The sequence below is a fragment of the Hydractinia symbiolongicarpus genome, chromosome 1 (assembly GCF_029227915.1).
Source record: "Hydractinia symbiolongicarpus strain clone_291-10 chromosome 1, HSymV2.1, whole genome shotgun sequence".
Classification (NCBI taxonomy): domain Eukaryota; kingdom Metazoa; phylum Cnidaria; class Hydrozoa; order Anthoathecata; family Hydractiniidae; genus Hydractinia; species Hydractinia symbiolongicarpus.
The window spans coordinates 27,141,994-27,167,745 of NC_079875.1; the positions used below are offsets into that span (position 1 = coordinate 27,141,994).

Sequence of the window (25,752 nt, forward strand, 5' to 3'; positions counted from 1 at the left end):
ATGACTTTTCGCTTCTGTTATAACCCGGTAATGACTTGATAATTCCATAGTATCCTTTTATGTATAGAATTCAGTTATACGGTTACTCGGATGTCCCATGGTATTTCAAGAAAATAAAATAAAATCTCGTGACTATCGGCCACTATAGATCGGTTTCTCTGAAAAAAACTCGATTTTCTACAAAATCAAACTGTTTTGGGGCGGGCATGTTCAAAAATTACGTGCTTCCCGCCACGAAAGTGAAAATAATCATGAATTTTTTTATCGATTCTGCTTCTTCTGCCGTAAGTTTGATAGTATAATTCACTTTTTCGGAGGAACACAAATGAGAATATATATAAAGCTGAAAATGTATTAAAACAATGAACACATCCGGCCTTTATCCTACCGTTGGAACATTATAGCTATGTATAGGAGATGCACATAGACAAGATTTAGCGATAATTAATATTTAACACGATTGGCATGTTCGTAGAATTTTTCGTTACTTTTTAACAAGTCTCATGACGGCTTTTTACATTTAAATATTTTAGGATTGTCCTCAACCGTCTTTTTCGGACAGTATTAACGCCGCATGCTTAATATTAACGCAGCATGCCTTCCTTAATTATAAAATTCATGTTTCTATATCTTATAAAAACATATTTCCCAAGCGTAAGTTTAATGATTTTTCGCTCAATTATAACTACCCATTAAGGAATTAATAATGACATTGTATCTTGCTCATGTAGGGAATTCATACCACAGTTACTGATGTCCCATGACATTTTAAGAAAAGAAATTAATTAACCAGAACGATTTTATTCCACGCCTAGTCGAGATAAGCCATGTTGAGCGAGAGGAAAAAGTTTCTGACGATGAGAAAAAGTAACATGACTGGGTAAAAGCTTCTAGTAGCGGACGGTAAGTTGCGTTTTTACTGATTTACTATATATCTTTTCATTTACCTAATTCAAAGAACGGTGCATCGGTTTTTAATTTATTTATAGAATGACAAATAAAACTTCAGAAGCAAGAAAAAAATTATGTCACACTGAAGGATGGTAAGTCGAATTTTTACAATTCGAACAATCTTACAATCTATGTAAGTTATAACTTGCTATATCACTTTTTTAGTATGGTTTACCAGCATTTTATGTAAAGGTGGAAAAAGCAATTGTGGGAGCCCAGAAGTGGTTCGAATCACGACCTGGTTTGCTGTATGTTTTTTTTTTATTTTTTAATATATTATGTATCGTGTGCTATAAAGCCGTGCACGCCCGCTACCCGCTAAACAGCAAACTGCGATGCGCGCTCCTTGCAGGCTGTGTAGAATAGAATCATTATGTACCGTTTTTATGGCTGTCAAATACTTAACCCCCTTTATTAAATGCCAACCTGCATTACAACTCCAGAACAATTGTGCATATAGCTGGTCCTACAAAAATGAAAAATCACTTTGTATATTCGCTTATTTATATTTTCACACGTCTCCTGAAAATTAATATTCCGCGCACCAAAATTATAATTAACGAAAGTATCCCGCTTTCCTTAACAATATCGACACACTGGTAGAACTCCTCTAATATTTTATTTACTATTTTCAACCTTTCGGGGGCTTAAATGTGTCTTAAAAGTTTCCACTATGATAGATCTTGTTACGACAAACAATGTTTGATAAACTGTTTTTATCAAAGGAAGCTTAAACAACTTTTTGTGTTTGTGTACAGTGCTTCTTTGTCAAACCTTTTTCACTTAAGTGCAATAGGAATTGTTGCAGCTAGTCACAAACGAAGCAAAAATTATTTTAAGGAGAAAACATGCTCTTTCGTTTTTGTAACGTAACTGGTGAGATTGGCAACAACATATTTCCGTCATTGCATAATTGCACATCCGTTTTGAAGCGAAATTAATCTGACGTGAAAACGATTGATGTTAACATTTTTAAAATCTTTTACCTAAATCAACATGTGAATGTGTGAAGTCGCCTATTTCTGGAGCTCGAATCAGTAAAATATCAAACTCACATTTGTTTGGCCTGCATGAAAAAGACCACGAACCTTCTTTCGTCATTTAATCATTGATCCCTGACAATATTCCTCTAGCGACTTGCGAGAGGACATGGACAATGTTTTCTTACAACGTGACTTGACTTTATACACACTGACGTACTGGGCAATTCTATAAAAAGCATTTCTACTGCTATAACATGATATCAAACGTTACATAAGAACATAATCACTTACACTTGTTTTTTTGTCACTCCGTTAAAGAAATATTAGATAGCGTCAGGTCTTTCAGATCCTATGGCACCCAATTGTTCAAAACGATTTATTTAAAAAATATTTATACAGATAAAATCTTAGCTACGTATAATATCATGTACTCATCTTATGGTTGAGTTCTTCTCGCATTTCGATTGATTAATCTACGCGAAAGAAATGATAATTTTATGTTCTACTAAGAGACGGGTGCAATTTGTTGTTGGTTTGTAATTCTAAAAGTAATTTTCCCGTTGAAAAGAATTTTCCAGCTTGGTTTGACCCCAATCTAGTAGGGTCTAAAAATTTAGGCAAGCACATAATTGTTGACGCCTATTGCTAAAAATAAAATCATTGCATTGCACATTTACATTTCACACTAAATATCATGGAACGAATGAAAATAACAACGACTTAAATTAATATTTTAAAACTGGGTTAACCGGGTTAATACATCCGTTTTAAAAAGACATGTGTTCCGTTATCAAAGATACTATTGAACTTTCTCTGCAACCGCTCGTTTAAAACGTGTGATCCTATACATTTTTTGATCAGCGTTTCAACAATGGAATCGGGTAATTTTTGAAAAATATTAGGCACAGATATTTGTGTAACCGAGTTGTAGTTTTACAAAAAAAAAACTTGTATACAACATATACGAACAAAGTTTTTTAAATGCAGTCTGCGCGTCTTGTGTTTGTTTTAAACACCAAATTTTCTCCATATTAAACAGATTGGTTTTCCGTTCATGGATGCTTCACTTTTTTAAAGCATTTTAAGGTGAGAAGAAATTACTGCTTGTTTTTAAAATGTGAAAATGTGTTGTTTTTTATGGTGATTGTCGAAAAAAATATTTTTTTCTGTATAGCATTTGTGGAATTCTTAATCTGTAAACTTTATTTATCTTGTATTTATTTAGATAAAAATATGAAACAAATGGAATATCCCGATCATATGGTCAATACGTGTATCTGCAAGTATAATATGTTACGATTAAAATTTTATATCAAGAATTGTGGGTACAAGAAACTAGATGTCAACCAGTGAGGAAATTTTTGCAAGCGTTACATTACCACGGAATTTTTGAATTCAAGATCAATTATTGGCGTATTAGACGGCGACCAATTTGTTAAGCAGTTTCATAGTCTTTACGTTACTATTATAACCTGGTTTGATAGAAGTGCTCTGTGTTGTTTGATGCGCACAAGTTTATCAAAACCAAAGCGATTTCAAGTCCTGCTTGCCGAATGATAATTGTGCCAAATAATTCAGATTCCAGTCATTATTGCTTCGCTTGCACCATATCTTTCATGACGATATTTAAATAGTGTTTTGGTGTTAAATAAACAGTTCTCGGTTATTCTGATGACACTGAAACATTTTACCATGACAAATGGTTTGGTCACGCTTTGTAATAAACATCAGCAAGTAACGCAGCAGAATTTTTGCAACGCAGCAAAACTTTTGCAAAAAGATTTTTAAAAGACTTCTTTGTTTACAAAATTGGTAAATCTTGTTTGAGCATTAACTACCTCATTATTATACATTATAAGTCATAGGCAAATTTGTCCACGTGACATACAACTAGTAATTTATTACATATTAGGAAATGTATTTCATAGATATGCTTAATTTTCGAGAACAGCATCCGTGAACTGGAACAATTGACAATCTGGTAAGAGCGTCTTTTTGCACTAGAAATTGCAGCGAACATAAAATAAACAACGCTTGACGCGCACACTGCAATTCACAAACATGTAATGTAGTAAGCAAGTAAAAATAAGCAAAAAAAAAAAGCTCTGGTTGCTCACAATCTGCATTATTCTATGTTTATGAACGCTCAACCAAAAAATCTAAAAATATAAATATGTGCAACAAAAAAAGTAATAAAAAAACTATGAAATATAAATGGAAAATGTCCAAAAAAATCAAAGGCGTATAACAACCGTTACGTAAAAAGCGGAACACGCTAAAACTATATAATATAACAAATTATAATTAGTAGCTGAAACACATAAAAGAGAAATTTAAACATTTGAATCATTTGGTATATTGTATATCTACCGAAATATTTCAATCCAAAATATTAAAAGAACAGACCCAAACTTATAATCAAGGTTTGTTAATGGCAACATGTAACTGCCCATTGTTTGGACAAAAAAAGTTCAGTTCGCTTGATATACAATAAAAAAAGTAAACTTCTAATCAATTTTGTGCGTCATACAAATTTTCATATTTAAAGACAATTAATTCTGATATATATCACAACCAATTCTCGGTATAGGTTACGGGAAATAGCAAAGCATGGTTTTCCTTTGTTACGTGGTGTCATTCGTAAAGAGTGAGCCGATGACATAAATTTTTAGGACTTACGTACAGGGCACTTTGGTTACACTCATTAGCGCAAGAAATGAACACATAAAACTTGGTACTTATTACAAAAATACCAATGGGTTTGTTTACAAACGAGAACAGGCTCGATGTTGTTTTTACAGGTAGCTTAGCTACTATAAATACATTTAGGATTAAACTAGCATTTATTACTTATAACTCAGTAAAATAGGTCAAGTTTGAATATTAAACTTTTTCGCTATAGCTAGCTAGACTAAGCATGAAAGGTCTCGGTATAGGTTACGGGAAATATCAAAGCATGGTTTTCCTTTGTTACGTGGTGTCATTCATAAAGAGTGAGCCAATGACATAAATTTTTAGGACTTACGTGCAGGGCACTTTGGTTACACTCATAAGCGCAAGAAATGAACACATAAAATTTGGTTCTTATTACAAAAATACCAATAGGTTTGTTTACAAAATAGAACAGCCTCGATGTTGTTTAATGTTGTTTTTACAGGTAGCTTAGCTACTATAGTTACATTTAGGATTAAACTAGCATTTATTACTTAATACTCAGTACAATAGGTCAAGTTTGAATATTTTTAGCTGGGTTAAAAGTCCAAACTTAAAGAGGAAAATTACATCACATTTTTTAAGATTATACTACCCATATTGAGAACGCCTGCAGGAAAATGCATTGTTCGTCAAGTTACCCCATGTGGCTAATATGGAAGATTTCTTCCTAAAAAGCATCACAAACTTTTTTCATCTGGATTACCTTTACATTAACAAAAATTAAAAATTTAAAGATAAACTTTTGCTTGCGATTTTGTCATTCATTAGTTTTCAAATTTCTCGCTAGAAATTTTAAGGTTTAAAACCCATGTCTCACAGTAACTTTTTCGTTCTTATCCTAATGTTAATACATAAGCTATGCAACAACTTTTGCAGGAAAATAAAAACACATCAAGAGAAAAAGTTTGTTATTAAAATATTATAAACTAGTCGATAAGACCCGTGGAAAAATTTCACTTAGGCAGGATAACAGAGAAAAACAACCGTCATTTAAATTTTGCTGACATCTGCAGAGACCTGTGAAAACACATAAAAATTTTTCAGAAATATGTATAACATATCGTATAGATCTTGAAACGCTGATCAAGAAAATGTATAGGATCGTGTACTTCTGACAAATGGATGCAGAGATATTAGGGTTTGAAGGTTTTTTGGTGACGTCATCAACCCATCTATTCTGAAACGGATCGGTGAGCCAGGTTTGGGAAACTTACCCAAATTGGTCCCAGGTGGTCCCTAGGTACCTACGTAGGAGATGACGTCAGTTATTTCCACCCGTTTCCAAGTTATTTAGCCTTAAATTTAAAAGTGCAATGCAATGGCTTCACTAATGTTAATATACTATCTTTTGACGTCAATATTGCTTTAACGTCAAAGTTTGCTAATTTACAGAACAAATTTATAGACGAAGTTTTGTAGACTTTATCAAAGAAATTTTATCCACTTTGCAAAAGTCACAGACAAACAAAACTGGTGTATATTTATAGAGATTAGTTTCAAACCGATTAGTCCCTGCAGTCATTTTGGTGTCAGTGGTATGAAAAACTATGCTAAAACTATATTAAGTAAAATTCCTATTACTTCAGTAAAAATTGAAATAATGACTTGAAACTTAGTATTACATGTTTATAGACCAGCATATCAATTTAGACAAGCATGTGTACAGAAAACATTCTAAGTGATTCTCAGGATTAAAAATAATTCAAACAGATATGTGTCCCAGGTTTAGGAACAAATACCTTTTCCAGCTCAGAGAAAGCTGGAATGTGCTTCTAAAGCACAGTGCTAAATACATAATCTAAATTTCATGCCGTATAAATACAAATACCTGGATCTGCAACACGTTTACTTTGCACTAATCGCCCAGTGTGGTGCCACTCACAATTAATTTTTGAATATCCACAGAAACTTTTTATGCAAAATAAAAAACGCTAAACAACTGTATTTGCTTTGCAGAAGTAGCAACAGGCTTTATCTTTATCATAAGTCCTGTGAATGTTGGTTTATGAAAAAGATATTATACTCTATAAGCGCTCCACTGGATTTGTAACACATGACACTAAGTGTCCTCCATGTGAAACAGTTAACGCTTTATTAAGTTTTAACCTGAAGACTTTAGGTCTTCCCACTTCATGCGAATATTACTTCTGGCTATACTTTCCCAAATTTTGTTATTTCATAAAAGAGAACTGAAAATCTACAAAATTATTTATATATGCAGAAACTTATTTATAAAACATAGGTTTCAGCTTGTCGTGGAAACATGTTTACCAACATGCAATGTCTTGCATACCTCTTAAATGTTCAGAATGCCTTGAAAAATCTTTTGTGCAGCTAGCTACATTAAAGTAATATATTTAGCTCATGTACTTTATCACTTAATTATTTAATAACAAATGTGCCCTGGAGTACTGGCATGGTACTGGCTAGGTAGCTTAAAATCACAAAATAAATATTATCCAGATGTGACCACTCCTCATCATCAGACATCGGAAAGGCGTTTCTGTTCTTCTTATTGTGGGGTACCTCAAATTCTTGTAAATCCAATGAAAAAAAATTACTTAAGAATTCCTCTTCTTTCCCTTGCACTACTCATGGCATTTCTTTGCACGTCTTTAGTTTCAAGCCACGATCTCTCAGCCGCGTGTCGGTCATAAGTTTCAGCGCTAGCCAAAATGACGGACAACGTCGAGGAATTCTGGGTAATTTTGAAAAAAATGTGGTTCTGCCTTATGATGTTGAGATATTTTCTGCTGATAACAGCATATTTTGGCCCTCGGGTGCCACACCTTCGTATATATAGGAGTTAATTATCTTTAAAACAAACTATTAAGCTTAGACATGTTTTTAGGATATCCCAAACTTCTGACCCATTTTTCAGAGTATGTACTTGAAAAATGAGTGCTTAAAGAAAATATTTTCCGACTCAAGACACAACAACAAACTTATTTAAGGAAGATTTAGCTCTGAAAGAAACGGCTAGAAACTCGTTATACACCCAAGTTCATTTATCTACTAAATAATCTAAACAACGCGCCTGTTTTCTTTTACTTCTCAGTAGATAGCTTTCTAGCGTTCTCCTAATAAAACTCCAATCAGTTTTTTACTTCGAATACTAAACTTTGTTTCATCCCAAAGAGAACGAATTGAAGATGTATACAATTGCCTGAAACATTTCCAAACCGTTCTCTTTGTGATGTTAAATCATCGCACGTTAGAAATATTTACCTCGTCCCAGAACACAAAAATGGAAATATAGAAAAACAAATATAAGCTTTAATCCAACCTCATGATGAGTGAACATTGTTTGAAATAACTTTTTCCAGGATTACTTCTTCGCTGCGCATTTCTTTTTTCAGTTGATAAACAACTTGTTTCCGTTAGATGCAGCGTGCACGTTAATCTGGGGGTAAAATTAAATTATTCTATCTGTAACGTCCAGCGGGGCTTTTAAAACAACAAACCAGATTGTACTTTTATGCGAAACCGTCACTCGACAACACCTGCTGTGGCACTTCGTACAATAACCACTCCCAGTGGCTCCGACATGTGTCCTCGAGACACAAGAACCAGGTGATTCGCTACAACTGCTCCAAATGTAATCGAGAAGACTTCATCTCCATCAGAAGCGTCAGCACTCATGCCAGTCGTTGCAAACCCGCTGTTCCCGTTGAAGCACCTGCTTTAACGAATGACTGTTCTTGTCCGTGGTGCGACTTCCGTTGCCAGACCAAATCCGGTCTGGGTGTTCATCAGCGGAGGAAGCACCCGAAGGAATTCGAATCCGATAAGATAATAGCGAGGAGCAAACAACGCTGGTCCACCGAGGAGCTTAAAATCCTGGCACGAGCCGAACTGCTGATACTCGCTTCGTGAATCAAGCGTTAATGGCGAAATTTCCAGAACGATCTTTGGAAAGTATTAAAGGAGCACGAAACAAAAGCGCTGCATATCGAGCTTGTCTGGAGGAACTCAGACAAGAACTACATCTGATTGTCGAGGAACCAGCTATAAACAACGAGCCTCAACCTAACGTGGGTACCACTGAAGTAACACCTACTGTGAACCCTCCGGGAACACACGCTGACTTCGTTAATGCGATTATGGAATCATCTGAACATGATCCTGAACTCCACCAACTTGTCTGCAATTTGATTGCTGGCTCTAACGATGTCACCGACCTCGATGATTATTTGGTGTCCCACTATACGTACAACAAAAGGTCAAATAAGCCGTTAAATCGATCCAACACCACTCGATACAGACGCCGCATCAAACTTCGACGCTTTGCACGATACCAGCAAATGTACCGACGAAATAAAAAGCACATGGCAGACATGATATTCTACAACACCGAAGAGGCATCTGTCTTTCCATCCAAGGACGCCATCAACGACACGTATGGTCGCTTGTACTCTTCAACCAGTCCTCGTGACGATGCCGAGATAACAACACCCAAACGCTCAGGTAGCACTTACTACCCGGTTTCTGCCAATGAGTTATTAGGGTGTTTGAAATCGATGAAGCACAAGTCACCTGGCGTGGATAACATGACCTTATTCCACCTGAAGAACGTCGACCATAGAAACATCCTCACCATCGTAAACGTCGTGCTGTGGAAACAGTCCCAGCCAGCGTCCTGGAAAAGGAACAAGACTATTCTAATCCCGAAGAAACAGGATGACCTCCAAAATGCGAGCAACTGGAGACCGATTACGCTTTCCGTCATGTTCGTACGTCTTTTACACAAAATCTTAGCTTCCCGCATCAGTACCTCCATCAATTTGAATCAAAGACAAAAGGCCTTCATCCCTGTCGATGGATGCGCCGCAAACGTCCTCCTTCTCGACGCCATCATTCAGAACGCTAGGAAACGTCATCTAAATCTGTCTTTGGTCGGTATCGATTTATCTAAAGCTTTCGACACCGTGTCCATTAATTCCATCAATAGAGCCCTGCTCCGACATGGTGTCAAGCAGCAGACGATCTGCTATGTGCTCGACTCATACACAGGTGCTACAACCGACATCTCATGCGGCCCTAGTACAGTCGAGAATGTCATCATCTCCAGAGGGGTTAAGCAAGGCGATCCATTGTCACCTATTATCTTCAACATGGTCTTGGACGAGTTATTAGATTCCTTGCCGTCCTACATTGGCGCACTACTATCTCCAGATAGAAGACTCAACAACCTGGCTTTCGCTGATGATCTTATTCTATTGTCCGAGACGAAGACTGGTATGGATGTACTCCTCAGTAAAACATCTCGCTTTTTCGATGATCGAGGCATGACGATCAACACCAAGAAATGCTTCTCCATGCGAATGACCACCGCGAAGAAGGATCGCAATACAGTCGTCATTAGAGAGCCTTCTTTTTCCATCAATGGCGTCGCACTTTCAACATCTGATTATGACATGTCATTTAAATACCTGGGGATACACTTCAACCCGAATGGCAAGATGAGACCGAATCTAAACCACCTGTCAACCCTACTGTATCGACTGAAGTCTGCGCCTCTCAAGCCCTACTAGAAGCTCGAGCTTCTGAGAAACAACCTCCTGCCACGATTTCAGCATCAAACGGTACTCGGCCGTGTCACTAAAGGTCTTTTAACATCATTCGACCTTAACGTACGTATGTGGGTCAAGGATCTCCTTGGCCTTCCCATGGACACACCAACGTCCTTTTTCTATACGAAACCTAAAGACGGTGGCCTAGGCCTACCATCCTGCGCCTTAACAATACCAATGATGCTTCTGAGACGCATAGCGAACATGGCTGATTCCTCAGATGCAGCGATCCAGGCTCTACTGGCGCTCGAATCCACCAACACCCTAAAACTTAGGTGCGTGAGAATTTTTGAAGAGGCTACACCCGAAGACGCGATGAGGAAGAACCCCCGCTTCAGCGACCAGCTGTATGCTACAATTGACGGCAAGCCGCTAAGTGAGTTGAAGAACAATCCCAACGGCTAATTATGGCAAAAAGGCACCACATCGATTATCTCAGGTCGTTCATACATCGAATTTGTCAAGCTACGTATTGGACGACTCCCTACACTTGAGAACTGTAATCGTGGGCATGACGTGGACAAAAAGTGCAGGCACTGTCAAAGGGTGGGGGAAACCCTTTCCCACGTAGTGCAACATTGCAGCTTTACGCACTTTCCACGAATAAAAAGACATGACTCCATTGTGGACTACGTAAAGGACATTGCGATCAAGAATAAACACCAAGTATTGGTAGAACCAGTTTTTACCATTGCTGGAATAAGATTAAAACCTGACCTCGTGGTTGTGCGTCCGGATAGCGTCATCGTTATAGACGTATCCATCGTCACCGAGCTAATGCGCTTTCAGCACGCTGAGGGAAGCACGCTCCGAGATGCCTATAATCAAAAAGTCGCGTATTACGATTGACCTGGCTTACGAACTGCCTTGAGGGAGAGATACGGAGCTCGAACCGTTACGTTTGTGTCGCTGAGAGGCATCTGGTGCTCTAAAAATAATGATATTCTGTTCTCCATTGGCGGGAAACATCGCGATATTGACACGATTGTGGCAAGAAGCATGGAGAAGACCGTCAAGATCTGGAAGTTCTTCATGCAGGCAACGCAATGAAGGGGTATAATTTATGGTAGACCCCTAGTGGGTCACCAATGGCTTGAAATGGCCATTTGCCCTGCTATCAAAGATACCATCAAAACTTGGAGAAGGTTTGCAATTATAACATCATTTTGTACGTAAATATGGTTACATAAATGTTACATATCTGTATACGGGGCACCGCCCCCATTAAAAACGGAAATACACAAGTAATAGCCAAATGTCTCGTCATCTAATTAGTGACGCGCATGAATGGATTAACGAGATTCCCACTGTCCCTATCTACTATCTAGCGAAACCACAGCCAAGGGAACGGGCTTGGCAAAATCAGCGGGGAAAGAAGACCCTGTTGAGCTTGACTCTAGTCTGACACTGTGAAAAGACATAGGAGGTGTAGTTATAGGTGGGAGCGCAAGCGACAGTGAAATACCACTACTCTTATAGTTTTTTTTACTTATTCGATTAAGCGGAAGCGAGCTTTACGGCTCATTTTCTAGAATTAAGGCCCCATCGGCGGGTCGATCCGTGTCGAAGACACTGTCAGGTTGGGAGTTTGGCTGGGGCGGCACATCTGTCAAATGATAACGCAGGTGTCCTAAGGTGAGCTCAATGAGAACGGAAATCTCATGTAGAACAAAAGGGTAAAAGCTCACTTGATTTTGATTTTCAGTATGAATACAAACTGTGAAAGCATGGCCTTTCGATCCTTTAGTCTTTAGGAGTTTTAAGCTAGAGGTGTCAGAAAAGTTACCACAGGGATGAAACTGAAACCCAGGGCGACGTGTGACCTAGTGGTACCCCTGTCACAGAACCCCGCCAGTCCCGCCCCTCCCTTGACAGGGACACCACTGGTGTCGACGCAGTGACTGTGCGCGAAGCGCTACCTTTATGAAAAATGTCACTTATGGTGACCACTGATGTTGACGCAGTCACCTGAAACAAGCCACCCTGTAATTGCTACCTACACGACAGAGATCTCAATAAACAGTAGCGATTTCTCACTACTGTTTATTAAGAAAAGTGTAAAGCAAAACGCGAATTTTAATGACGTTGATATATATATATAAAAACCATGTCCTTTTTTATACCTTCTTCTTCTTCTTCGACTTTTTGGGTTTTTCGTCATCCTCATGCTTACGTTTAGGAGTTTGTGCTAAACGAAAAACCTCATCATCCTTATCATTGTAAAATGATTGCTGAAATAACTCTTCCAGGTCCGGGTCATTCTCTCGCGCCTTTGCTGGCTCTACCAGCTTACAATTTGCGAATTGTAAGCATAAGGCATCCATATAAGATGCCTGCGTTGGCTTGGCGTAGAACTCAGCGTACTCCGGAAGGCATTGCAACATGTTCTTTTTTACCCACTCTGGCTCGGTAAATATGAAATGTGCCACACTGAAATGTGTGGCAAAGCTATACAGTGAAGCACCAAGCTTACCCAATATGTTGATGTAAACCTTAACAAAAGCGTCATCAGTGGTGAGTAATGTTGACACTTCTTTAAGGGCATCAACAATTGGCATTTTATGCCCTTTGAAAGAGGCATCAACACTTTTTAGAGCCTCTGTATGAGGCGTCGAGTGCTTTGAAGTACTTGGACTTGATGTTTTTCCGAAGTTCTTGAATGGACAGGAAGTTCTCGACTGCGCGCATTCTGACAAACCAACATTTGGCCTGCACAGAAACTCGCAGGAATATTGCTTCAGTCGATTCTGCAATTGGTCATTGGAAAGAAACTCATGGCCGTCCGCTTTCCCGTACGGATTGAGGAAATCCTTGAGATATTGTTTGTGATAGCTACAAAAAAGGAAGAATAAAATAGTTACGATTGAAATAAAGTTACATGCATGTAGGATATAATAAATAAATGGAACTTACTTTACTGATGTAGTACCGCTCTCACTTTTTTCACGGAAACTTGCTGAGAAGGATAGGCTAAAGGATAACATATATGACATTTTGAAATGCAACACAATATAAAGAATAAAAGAAGAAATAATGATTTGCCAGAATTGAAAGTAATAAACGTACGTGAGACACACAAGTCGAAATGTAATAAACGTAAGTGAGATACACAAGTCGAAAAGAACAAAACTGACTTGTTCGGTTCAGACCTAAGAATTTGATAGGATGATTTACTACACGAGAGTCTCTATTTTCAAAAAAAAGAAGAACGTAAATGGTGTGTTGCAACTAAATTTCTGAACTGTTTTTAAAAGCATCTTTTAGCTTAGGCCCTTTATCTTAGACCTTAATATATATAACATCATTTACTAAATATTGTAACACGGTACTTGCTGCTCATTCTTAAATGATACAGAAGCCATACTCACCTTTAATTTATGTTGTGTAAGAAGGAAATATTCGTATGTGAGCGATAAATGTTTTGGTGAAGTTTTTAAAAATTCGCTATAGGAATAATTTTTAAACATTGCATTTCATTGGTTAATTATTGGTTATTAGATTGTTATATATGAGTGTTATATTAATTATTTATTGTTTGTTTCCGGAGAAATTGTTGGCATAAATGACCTGATATGGTTTACGTGTTATCGACGAGGTTACTAATATTGTGTTATTTTAGTAGTATCCAAATATATAGTTAGTACGTGAAATGGCTGTCGCAAATTACAAGGCAGTCTCAATATTTGTTGATGAGGAATATTCCGAAGTAAATCTAAAGGCATTGAATAAAAGAAGGGAGGATGAAGAAGAGAAGAAGAGGCTATATAACGAAGCTATGCAATGCGAGGAAACATACGGTATGTTCATGATATTTCTTTATTCTTTATTGCGCCAGTTAAAAAGTAACGGAAAACTATTTGTACTAAATTTAGATTCGAAGAAGGCAAAGAATATCTCGGAAAATTTGACCAACTGGATAAAGTATAAAAGTTGGAATATATGTGAACAGTATGTTTTCATTTTAATACGTTCTTTTGAGTTGTTAAATATTTTTCATTGAAGTATTGAGTTAGCCTTTGTATTTTAAAAAGAATAGCTATAGCAGAATAAGAAGGTCATTCTTGTTTTTTAAAAAACCTTCTATATAACATTTAATCGCAAGCACTGACGTTTAGATGTCACTCACTCTGCAGAGAAAAGCTGTTACCGAATTACGCTAAAAGTAAACTGAAATCAATCAAAAAATGTACATCCTGCAATGGAAGATACGTTGTCCCAAATTTAGCTGACTTCCCGGAATGTATCTTAAAATGTACACACAATGATATGTTGCTATTGCGTGTCTTTCATATTGACGCTGGCGTTTATAAAAGACACCAGTACGGATATCGTCAGCGCATGGGACCATTAAGTCTTAAAAATTGAAATTGGGTGTTGAAGTCGGATATTGCGTTAGATGGATTGATATAGTAAATACATATTTTCTGATGTATTAGAATCGTCCTGAAAGTGTATTACAACGCATCAATAGTATTGAAGACCAGGCGCGTAGGAAGAGATTGCTGTTGGTCTATACCTATTTGATCGAAAATGAAGATTCCAGTTACCGGTACGTTAAATAATTTTGTTGTTGTCTGTTTTCTATTGTATATGCAAACAAAAATTCTTCATTGAGTGTTAAGCGAAGTATCTTGAAATTGGCACTGACATTACGGGTGTTCATGCTTTTTGAATTCTGTGCATTATTGTTAGGTACTTCGTTGAGGAGTCTAGAGATAAGGAAAAACGGAGACAGCTTGCGTATGTGTACCAAGAGAAATACTTGGAATGTGCTCTTTGGCCGCTGCTATATTTGAAAAGAGATTGGTGCGAAAGTGGCCTTGAAGGTATAGTTCTTTTTGAGAAAGGGATATAAAAACACAGGTGGAAAAGATTTCATGCAGCATATTTCTTTTATATTTTGGCAGGTGGTTCTACAAGGAAATCTGCAAAGATTAGTTTTCGACATAAAGTGCTTTGTCCCATTGTGAATTACGGGAATGACTTTTTGCTTTTCCAGTACCAATTCTTTATTTTTAAAAAAAGGATTGTCTAACGCACCCAAAAAAAATTTTCAGTGTGGACCAAATGGCGTGTTCTATGAAGGTTTGACCGTGAGAGAAAATTTTAAAGTGAAATATCATGAGAACGAGGCCGACTCAATACCAACATTTTTATTTGCAAATGATCCGTATGCGACCATAAAGGTATCCCTATATGAGGTTTAAAGCAACGCGTCAAAAAAAAAATTTCGGTGTGGCCAAAATTTGGTACTCTATGAAGGTTTAACTGTGATCTAATACTTCAAAGTCAAATATCATGGGAACGAGGCCGACTCAATACCAACATTTTTATTAGCAAATGATCCGTATGCGACCATGAAGGTTTCCTTATATCAGGTTTAAAGCAACGCGTCAAAAAAAATTTTCGGTGTGGGCTGAATTTTGTACTCTATGAAGGTTTCACTGTGAGCTAAAACTTCAAAGTCAAATATCATGGAAACGAGGCCGACTCAATACCAACATTTTTATTAGCAAATGATCCGTATGCGACCATAAAGGTTTCCTTATATCAGGTTTAAAGCAACGCGTCAAAAAAAAATTTTCGGTGTGGCCGAAATTTGGTACTCTATGAAGGTTTCACTGTGAGCTAAAACTTCAAAGTCAAATATCATGGGAACGAGGCCGACTCAATACCAACATTTTTATTAGCAAATGATCCGTATGCGACCATAAAGGTATCCCTATATGAGGTTTAAAGCAACGCGTCAAAAAAATAATTTTCGGTGTGGCCGAAATTTGGTACTCTATGAAGGTTTGACTGTGAGCTAAAACTTTAAAGTGAAATATCATGAGAACGAGGCCGACTCAGTACAAACATTTTTATTAAAAAATCATCCCTATAAAATCATAAATGCACCTCAGTAATTATTTGCATGAATAAGAATTTTTTTTTTTTCACACAGTCAGGCGTTTGCAAAATATGAGAGTTTGACTGTAAATTTAAAAAGTCAATAAAACGGAAACGAGGCTAATCCAATACCAACTTTCGTATTATAAAAGAACGTAATTTATAAGACCAATACAACGCCGTAGTTATTATGCAATATAAATTATAACAAAATTTTACACTGTGGGTGCTGTAGAGTACGAAATACAATATTTTCGAATTTCCACGAAAGAGAGGCCAAACGAAGATGTGTTTTTTATATGAAATAAATCCTTTTTTTAAAAGAAACAACTTGGCACACAAATATTTCAAAATTTCGATAAAAAATATTTTGTCCTGCCAGCATTGGAAATTTTATAAGGCTTTGACCGTGAAAGCGATGTCGAATAGCACTAAAACGAGGCCGCCCAGGCACAAACATCTTAGGCCATTTTCAATCTATCATAAGGGACTATCATTTTCATGCAGTCCATATACCTGGTAAAAATGTGTCATAAAAGTAAATATATCTATATAGTAACATAAAGTAACACTGAAACGAAAAAGTTACATTGTAACATAAAAGTGGAAACAGAAATGTTACATGTAACTATTAGGTGACACGTAACTAATCGTTACAGGTAACCTCAATGTTACTAAGTAATAATTATATGAAATTTGAAGTGAAGTAACACCTCTACAGTGGATGTGGTCCCACCCACCCACCCGGCCGTTTGAGCTTGGCCTCGGCTATGTGTTGGTTGCTACCTGTGTTTGTATTGTCCACATCATTCTTAGATGTCTTTGCGTTTGGATGTCTGCGCGTTTGGTTGCCTTTGCATTTGGATGTCCGAATAACTGGATGTCTCTGCTTCAGGGTGTCATTGAAACTGGATGTCTTTTCCTCTGGGTGGCTACGATTTGCCGTGCTTACGCTTTACTAAATGTCTGAGTATTTGCTTGTCTCGGCGTTTGGATGTCAATGACATTGGATGTCCCTGCGTTTGGGTGTCACTGACGTTGGATGTCTTTGCATATGGATGTCTGTGGTTTGGGATGTCGTTGACATTGGGTGTCTATGCATTTGGATGTCTCTGCATTTGGATGTCTCTGCATTTGGATGTCCTTGATAATGGCTATCTGTGCATTTGGGTGTCTTTGCATTTGGATGTCTTTGATATTGGGTGTCGGAGCATTTGGATGTCTCTGCATTTGGATGTCTCTGCATTTAGATGTCATTGACTTGGGGTGTCTGTGCATTTGGATGTCTGTGCACTTGGATGTCATTGGTATGAGGTGTCCATGGTACTGGGCAACTTTGTCTTTTTTTTCATTTGCGCATGTAGGCTAGCGTACCAAGTAACATGTGTTATGTTTCTTTGTACGCTACGCAATCTCATGTGATATCGAAATATGATGTTTCCTGGTACGCTACGCACTTTCGTTAGCGTTGGAAAAAGAGAGTTAGGTGCCTTACTTAATACTATGTTCTCTGGTACGCTGCGCACTTTCGTCAGCGTTGAAAAAAGTGTTTGGTGCAATACTTTACCTTTGAAAGATAACATATTGACGCTAAACGAACAGGTCAAAATGAGACGTTGACAGTAGTAAACTTGGTATATTTTAAATTTGCACGGACTCTTTCGCTGTACACCAGCAAGTGTAGCCACAGTGCAGTCTTTGACATGATAGACATACACATAACGTGCTAGAAACAGTTAAACCACCCTTTAAGACTTACAACAAATAGGTTTTCGATATTGAACAATTGGTAACCATCATATGCCCTGGCCGTAGGTGGTGGCTGGTAACCAAACATGGGCTTGGTTCTAGCACCTACTCAGGCAATAGTCTGTTTGCAGCCTTAGAAAAACTTCTCGATTTAACTCTCACAATATTTTAGCAGGTTTCACATAATCTCAGAAGTTATCCCAGCAAACTTTCAGCAATAACTTCAAACCTGACAAAGAACCAACACTCTCTTAATATAAAGCGCATTATTCCAGTTTCTGACACACAAGCGGGGTCGTTACTACTTAGTATGATGTTGTCTGGTACGCTACGCACTTTCCTTACGATTAAAAAAGCGGCGTTGATAGTTAACAGTTATTGCATATCGCCGCAGATCATACCGCTGTCAGAAAATTCACCTCTTCAAACAGCCTGAATTCCTGCCCGAAATCTCACCGTTGACTTTGTCAAGCTGTTGGCTTTATTTAAAACATATGGTACGCTACCTCACTGCATTTCATTAAAAAATATAAAGTAATTGGAAAATCGTTGTTAAATATAAAACTAAGAAGTATAAATAATGATTTAAAAATCGTTGCTAAATATTAAATTATTAAGACAATCATAACAACTGCATAGCCTTAAAGTACACAATGGCAGATATAAAACATAAAATTAAAATAATATATACCATGTAAAAATGCATAAGAACTATGGGTGGGACTGCACCGTAACTGTTTACTAATAATGTTAACCGTCTTGCAACAGAAATAAAACCGACAAAAGGCATGAAAGTCAGCTATGTCGGAAGCTGACGTGCACTGCAACAGCAGTGTGCGAACATTTGTCCTAAGTCACAGTCATATTCCGTCTGTTTCCCACGTGTATACACGACGTCAATGATGTGATCACATTGACTACCGATTCCGCTTGTCTTCATTGTCCCTTCATTGCATAACAAATAGCTATCAGCGTACGGCGTAAAATTACAACGTTAAATCTTTATTCTCAGCAACTCAGGATCAGTTGAACAGCATCTGCCAACATCACAAGAGCCGCTAATGAGAATAATAAGCATAAGGAACGACAAGAAAGTCAATGTGCCCAGCCAGTACGTGATTACATTGACTTTGCCCAGCCAGTACGTGATTACATTGACTTACCGATCCTGCTGTTCTACATCGATCCTTCAATAAATAGCATAATTTTCCAGCTTTCAACGCCGAAGTGGGGACTTGAACTTTGCATGTGCCGTGGAGTAACAATTTAGCTAAAGTCAATTTGTACACTGCGCTACTACGGTAGTTTTTAAAATACGTCCTTAACCGCGTGAACTTCTTAGCCATCGTACCAAAAGGAGAAGATGATTTTACATGACATACATAGATGGCGCACCCTTACATTACGGCGATACGTTTAAGTCAGTGACTGCAAGTGTGACTAGACCACTCATTCAAGAACATCATCATACTGCCAATGTGCAGAATACGATTTAACTCTCCGAACAAGCAAGTTTCGCATAATTTCACAAGTTATCCAAGCAACCTTCCCGCACTGACTCTAAACCTGACAAAGGACCAACACTCTCTTAATATATAGCGCATTATTCCAGTTTCTCACACACAAGCGGGGTCGATAGTACTTAATATGATGTTGTCTGGTACGCTACGCACTTTCCTTACCATTAAAAAAATAAGGGAGTTCGATGCATTACTTAATACTAACTTTGAATGATGACATACTTGCGCTAAACAAGCAGGTGAAAATGAGATATTAGTGGTAATAATCTACGAACAATTTTAAATTTGTACGCGGTCTAACCGAACAGGTCAAAATGAAATGTTAACATTAGTAAACTTGGTACATTTCAAATTTGTACACGCTCTTTCGCTGTACACCCACTCCGTCAATAGTTTTTCTGCAACCTTGGAAAACTTTCTCGACTTAACTCTCCCGACCTTTAAGCAGGTTTTGCATAGTCTCAAAAGTTTTCCCAGCAACCTTCCCCCACTGACTCTAAAGCTGATAAAGAACCAACACTTTCTTATTATATAGCGCATTATTCCACTTTCTGACACGTGAGCGGGGTCGATAGTACTTAGTATGATGTTGTTTGGTACGCTACGCACTTTCTTACTATTAAAAAAAGAGAATTCGATGCATTATTTAATACTAGCTTTGAATGATGACACATCTACGGTAAACTAGTAGGTCAAAGTTAACAGTAGCAATCATATTTGGCATTTACGTATGTTGGCTAGCGTACCAAAGAACATGTTGTTATGTTTCTTTGTATGCTATGCCATCGCAAGTAATATAGAAATGTCATGTTGTGTGGTACGCTGCGCACTTTTGTTAGCGTTAAAAAAGGAGAATTGGGTGCATTACTTAATACTACTTTTGAAACATAACACATTAACGCTATACGAACAGGTCAAAATGACACGTTAACAGTAGTAAACTTGGTACTTTTTAAATTTGTACACACTCTCTCCCTGTACACCAGCCTGGCAACCTAACATGGACTTTGGTGTTGCACCTACTCTGTTAATAGTCTATCTGCAACGTTGGGAAACTTTCTCGATTTAACTCTTCCAACAAGCAAGTTTCGCAGTCTCACAAGTTAGCCCAGCAACCTTCCTACACTGACTCTAAACCTGACAAAGATCCAACACTCTTTTAATACATAGCGCATTATTCCAGTTTCTGACACACGAGCGGGGTTGATAGTACTTAGCAATTTTTACTACCTTGAAACTGTTAACAGTTATTGCATATCATCGCGAACGTGATTACATTGACTTACCGATCCTGTTGTTCTACATGGTTCCTTCAATAATTAGCATAATTTTCCAGTTTTCAACGCCGAAGTGGGGACTTCATGTGCCGTGGCCGTGTTTTGAAAACATGAGCGGGGTAAGTACGAACATGTGTTTTTTTATACCTTAAGAAAAGAAAAAATGATTGATTTTAATTTAATTTTTAAAATTTAAATTTTCTACATGCTGAATCATTTGCACATTTCTACAATTCGGAAATACATATCTTTGAACAGCTTTAGGTCGTAAAATCTTTATTTCAGATGGTTTTCTTTTACATTTTGTCGACCACTTAAAATCTTCTTTATCTTTCCCGCCATTTTGGCACCAGACACGAAAACTGCGTTTTGATAATGGCCCAGGGTGGTTTTTTCTATATTCTTTATACGCTTTAAATCGATATACGCAATCTAAATTTAAAGTAATATAAGTAACATTATTGAATTACTTAAATAACTTACAACAATAATTACCAATTACCATCCTCTTGTAAATTCCCTTTGCTCGTTTCGTTACTTTCGGTAATCCAATCTCTAGTCTCTTCTTGATCCATAGTTTCTTCAGCATGAATTTCCAGTTGTTGTTGTTCAGACATAATTTTTTTCTAATGTACATTTGTAAGAATTTGTTACTTTTCGTAATGATACGATTCCTAAAGAATATCGAGTTAACACACATTGCTTTATAGTGAATTGATATTAAATGTAGAAATAACACAACTGTAAACATTTTACCCAGTTGTAAATAATTTTATATGATAATAAAACATAACTGTAAAAAGAATATCCAGTTAACACTTTATAGTGAATTGATATTAAATGTGCAAATAACACAACTGTAAACATTTTTACCCAGTTGTAAATATTTTTTATAAAATTATAAAACATAACTGTAAAAAGAATATCCAGTTAACACACATTGCTTTATAGTGAATTGGTTTTAAATGTAAAAATAACACAACTGAACAATAACACAACTAATGATATCCAGGTACCAACAATGCTATTTCTATTACTATTTTTGCTTTTACTTATTGCATGTAACTGGAATAAAATGATCGGGTGTTGGTGCTGTTAGAAATGTAATGTCACAAAATCTTTCGACACGAAATACAGCTACATATCCACAACCTGGCGAAAGAGTTTTTCTATCAAAGAATACAGTACAATTACGTAACGTTTTTCCTTGTGCTTTATAAATAGTCATGGCATAGCCAATTCGCAAAGGGTATCTTACATATTTTTGTTCATCTACTATTGGATAGATACCTACTATTTTACCATTGTTAAACCGCACAAAGACTGTAACATTTTCCGTTCTTACGACAGTGCATACTTTACCGTTAACTACACCACTTGATTTACAAATATTTCTAGTGATAACAACGCGCATACCTGTAATACAAAAGATTTCATAGTTACTAATATTACAATAGTTTTGGTCAAAGGAATTTAAATTTAAAAAATAAAAGCAATGTACCTTTATATAAATTAACTTTTTCATAATTTTCATATAGTAACACGGAAACTAATTCCTTTTCCTTTGAGAACAAATGTTCAGTAAAAATTTTATTTATTTGATTGGATGAATAATTTGTTACTGTTAAGAACGTTGTCCTGGGATAACTTATAAATACATCAGCAATATTTGTATCGCTGCAGTCAGGATTACTGTAAATAATTTGCGATGAACAGTACCTGGAATGTATAAAAACCATTTTCACAAGTAGCCTACCAAAATGTTAAATTTTACACTAAATTAAAAGTTCTAACCTGTGTAAATCCGAAAATGTTGGTTTGTTGTATCTAATTAGATTTAGGAATTCTTGCAATTTTTTGTCTATACATCGAAATTGTTGATGCAAATTGAAAATTGAGCAAAGTTTAAGAAATACTGCATCCGTTAATAAATTGCACTGCTCTTGTCCATCCGAAATTGGTTGTTGTTGTTGCTTATCACCACAAAACACAACAACAGGATGCATAGGCAATTGATCAATACTTTGTACGATATGCTGTCCAACTTTTTGAGATATTTGACTCACCTAAATAAAATCTAAATCATTGAAAATTAATAATCCTAAAACAGATATCAGTTATATACATGGAAAAGAAAATGTGAACCTCGTCAAATATGATGACGTCGTAATGACATAAGTTCCAGTTCATCTTACAACTTATTCTGTCATCCACAGGTATGAAAAATGCGGAATGAACTGTTTCCGTAGTAATTTTGTCGCCAAAATTGTCTTTGTAACTAGATGAAAGATATCCTGTGGGACAAACAACGAGGCAATTTTCTTCTTCTTTAAGGCAATGTATAATTACTTCTTTTAACACCTCACTTTTCCCTAAAATTGATAAATAGCGGTCAATTGTATTGGTAATTTTTGACATATTTTATAAAAATAATGAGATGCCACCTGTTCCTGGCCCTCCTGTTATTAAAATGTATGGTTGCTTTCGAGGATGCCACGTATAACTACTACTGTCGTTGGTTTCCATATTTTCATCAAAATCTTGAAGAAATGACAGTGATTCTGTATCAGAAGCCGAGTGTTTTCCCACTTCTGTAGCACGGTCAATCAAATATTTGCGAAAGCAGTTTAATGAAGCCAATTGCATGCCAGTAAATTTTACAGTATCCTCTTCTTCGTTTTGAATATCACACAGTTCGTTTGATCTAAGTAAATAAAGATATGTTATGACATTTGCAGAATTGTTAGCACATCTGCAAAAGAAATTACTAACTTTAAATCTTCTATCTGCCATAAACGATACGTATCAAATAAAGAATCAAGATAATACATAAAAGTATCTATATAGTAATCACGATGTCCCAATCTTTCCAAGAAGTTTTTCACTTTTCTTTTGTCGTTCCAGAAAGTTGGATTACAAGTTATAGCAGTCACAAAGTTTCTTAAAGTGTCGGGTTACGTTGAAGGATTTGATGAAGTCAAATTGTCAATTTGGCGAAAAGTTACGTGTAATAACGTGTGCTGCCAGAAATATTATCTGTTCAATAATGAATAACACTGAATTCCAACCAATGTATTATTTTCTATAAAATATATATACGCTGCTTATTATTTTTTCAATTACTTAGGCAAAATTAGTATTTTTTATTATATGTACCTTTATATTTTTTCTTTTTATTTAGATCAAATTGTCTCAAGTACTGCAACAATGTAAAATCGTTTTCTGATATTTTTCGTTGCATATATTGTTGGATGATTTTATTGTTATGCGTATAATCATATCCTGGCACTAAGTACCGTTTTGTTCGAGAACTAGTCCAAGCCATTTTCGTATCTGAAAAAACCATCCACATTTCAGGTTCACATGGATGATATTGAATCAAGTAACGGAATGCAGCTTGATGACCTGTCACATCCGCAGATAACACGCCTAAAATGGATGTTAATTAAAAGATTAATCTTTTTTACACATGTTTTCTTTAAAACTTATACCTTTGCACATTATTGAATAAAAGCATATATATCTTTTTTTACACATGTTTTCCTTAAAACCTATACCTTTGCACATTATTGAATAAAAGCATATATATCTTTTTTTACACATGTTTTCCTTAAAACCTATACCTTTGCACATTATTGAATAAAAGCATATATATCTTTTTTTACACATCTTCTCTTAAAACCTATACCTTTGCACATTATTGAATCTTTCATCTTTGACACATATGCAGCAACATATCGGAGAATCATGGCACGAACATCACAAGTTTGGAAATCCATGCTACATCGTAATGACAGAGCAAGTGTGTCTATATACGCCCTCAAATTAACAGCTTTAGCGTCGGCTGGATGCTTTATGTGTAGTACTTCGTTATCAATACTGGTATCTTTTTCGTTAATTAATAAATCATGCTGAGGTGTTTTGCTCTTTTGTGTTAAAAAGATCTGAAGAAAATTTTGTTGAACTTACAATATATCATTGTCATTAAATAAAGTATGAGAAATTACTACATACATGGAAAGCCGTATGAAGATCATCTTTGGGAATTTCTGCAGTTATCCGTTTAAGATCTATGCCTTTGAGATCTTGTAACCAAATTAACAAGTGCATATGCAAAGTCCCTCGATCTTGAAACTGAAATCTGTAAAAATATGTCTTAACATTGTTTCGTCCGTTTCTAAAATAACAAGCGTATAGAGTATGAACCTTTTATGGCCTTGCTTAAACAGTAAGCAATATGAAAATTTTTCGTTACCTGCAGTGCGAACAGAAGTGTTTTTTCTATTAGTATTACTACCACATAAATAGCCTCGGACGATTTGCTCTAATATGTGTGCAAAGTGAAATGTTTCTTGACAAGGCAATTTTGTTGGTACTTCATGTGCCATTTCAAAACCACTGCGCAATGTTGTATTCTATATTACATTTGGATTTTTTGTACACTATAACATAAGCAAATGATGCTGTGTATAATATGTTATCATACTTACCTGGGGAAAGTACCATTCTGATGGAGATATTGTAATGAACATATCAGGATACCCAAATTGACTGACAGCATCAATAAGAAATGCATGTTGCCATTGCCAGTATTGTGGTGAGAACCATTTAGTACCCAGAGAATTTTTTGGCGTTGTACCCATTTTTCTGCCACTGGCTATTGCACCTAAAGAAAAATTTTTATGAGTATACTCACTTTAGAGAACATATTTTTGTTCTATGAAAAGAAAGACAAATTACTAACCTGATATTGTCTTGTACATATACCTATCAAATTGGTACTGTAGTAACTCAAAATTAATAGAAAAATCCAATATTGCGCTTTTACATTTTATCATAAATAATTTGTTTGCTGACAAGTGTGATGAACCACCATCAATTAAGCTTTCACACAGTGACTTTGTATAGTACATGATTGGCCAGCCATAGTGCACATTCTATTCCCCTTAAAGAAAATACTTCCCAAAACGGTATCTTTCTTCCATTTAATATCATGTCGTGATAATAAATAAAAAAATAATATATTTTAAAAATATATATTTTACATCATTTTGAATATAAATGTATTCACCTGTAGTAAGAGTCGCTATTGTTC

At 36.3% G+C, this 25,752-nt stretch overlaps 1 protein-coding gene and 1 long non-coding RNA gene across 2 annotated transcripts; one reads left to right on the forward strand and one right to left on the reverse strand.

The window, feature by feature from the left end:
* The first annotated feature begins 684 nt into the window (after window positions 1–684).
* LOC130639095 (uncharacterized) lies at window positions 685–3,389 on the forward strand. The gene is made up of 5 exons (XR_008982368.1): window positions 685–903; window positions 990–1,043; window positions 1,117–1,199; window positions 2,974–3,020; window positions 3,160–3,389. It is a non-coding gene; the product is annotated as an uncharacterized LOC130639095 (long non-coding RNA).
* A 15,469-nt stretch (window positions 3,390–18,858) lies between these two features.
* LOC130648752 (uncharacterized) lies at window positions 18,859–21,326 on the reverse strand. The gene is made up of 2 exons (XM_057454837.1): window positions 21,160–21,326; window positions 18,859–21,089 (listed from the first exon to the last, which is right to left on the reverse strand). The coding sequence occupies exons 1-2, from the start codon at window positions 21,272–21,274 to the stop codon at window positions 20,836–20,838; spliced, it is 369 nt and encodes a 122-aa protein (XP_057310820.1). The 5' UTR covers window positions 21,275–21,326; the 3' UTR covers window positions 18,859–20,835.
* Between the last annotated feature and the right edge of the window lie 4,426 nt (window positions 21,327–25,752).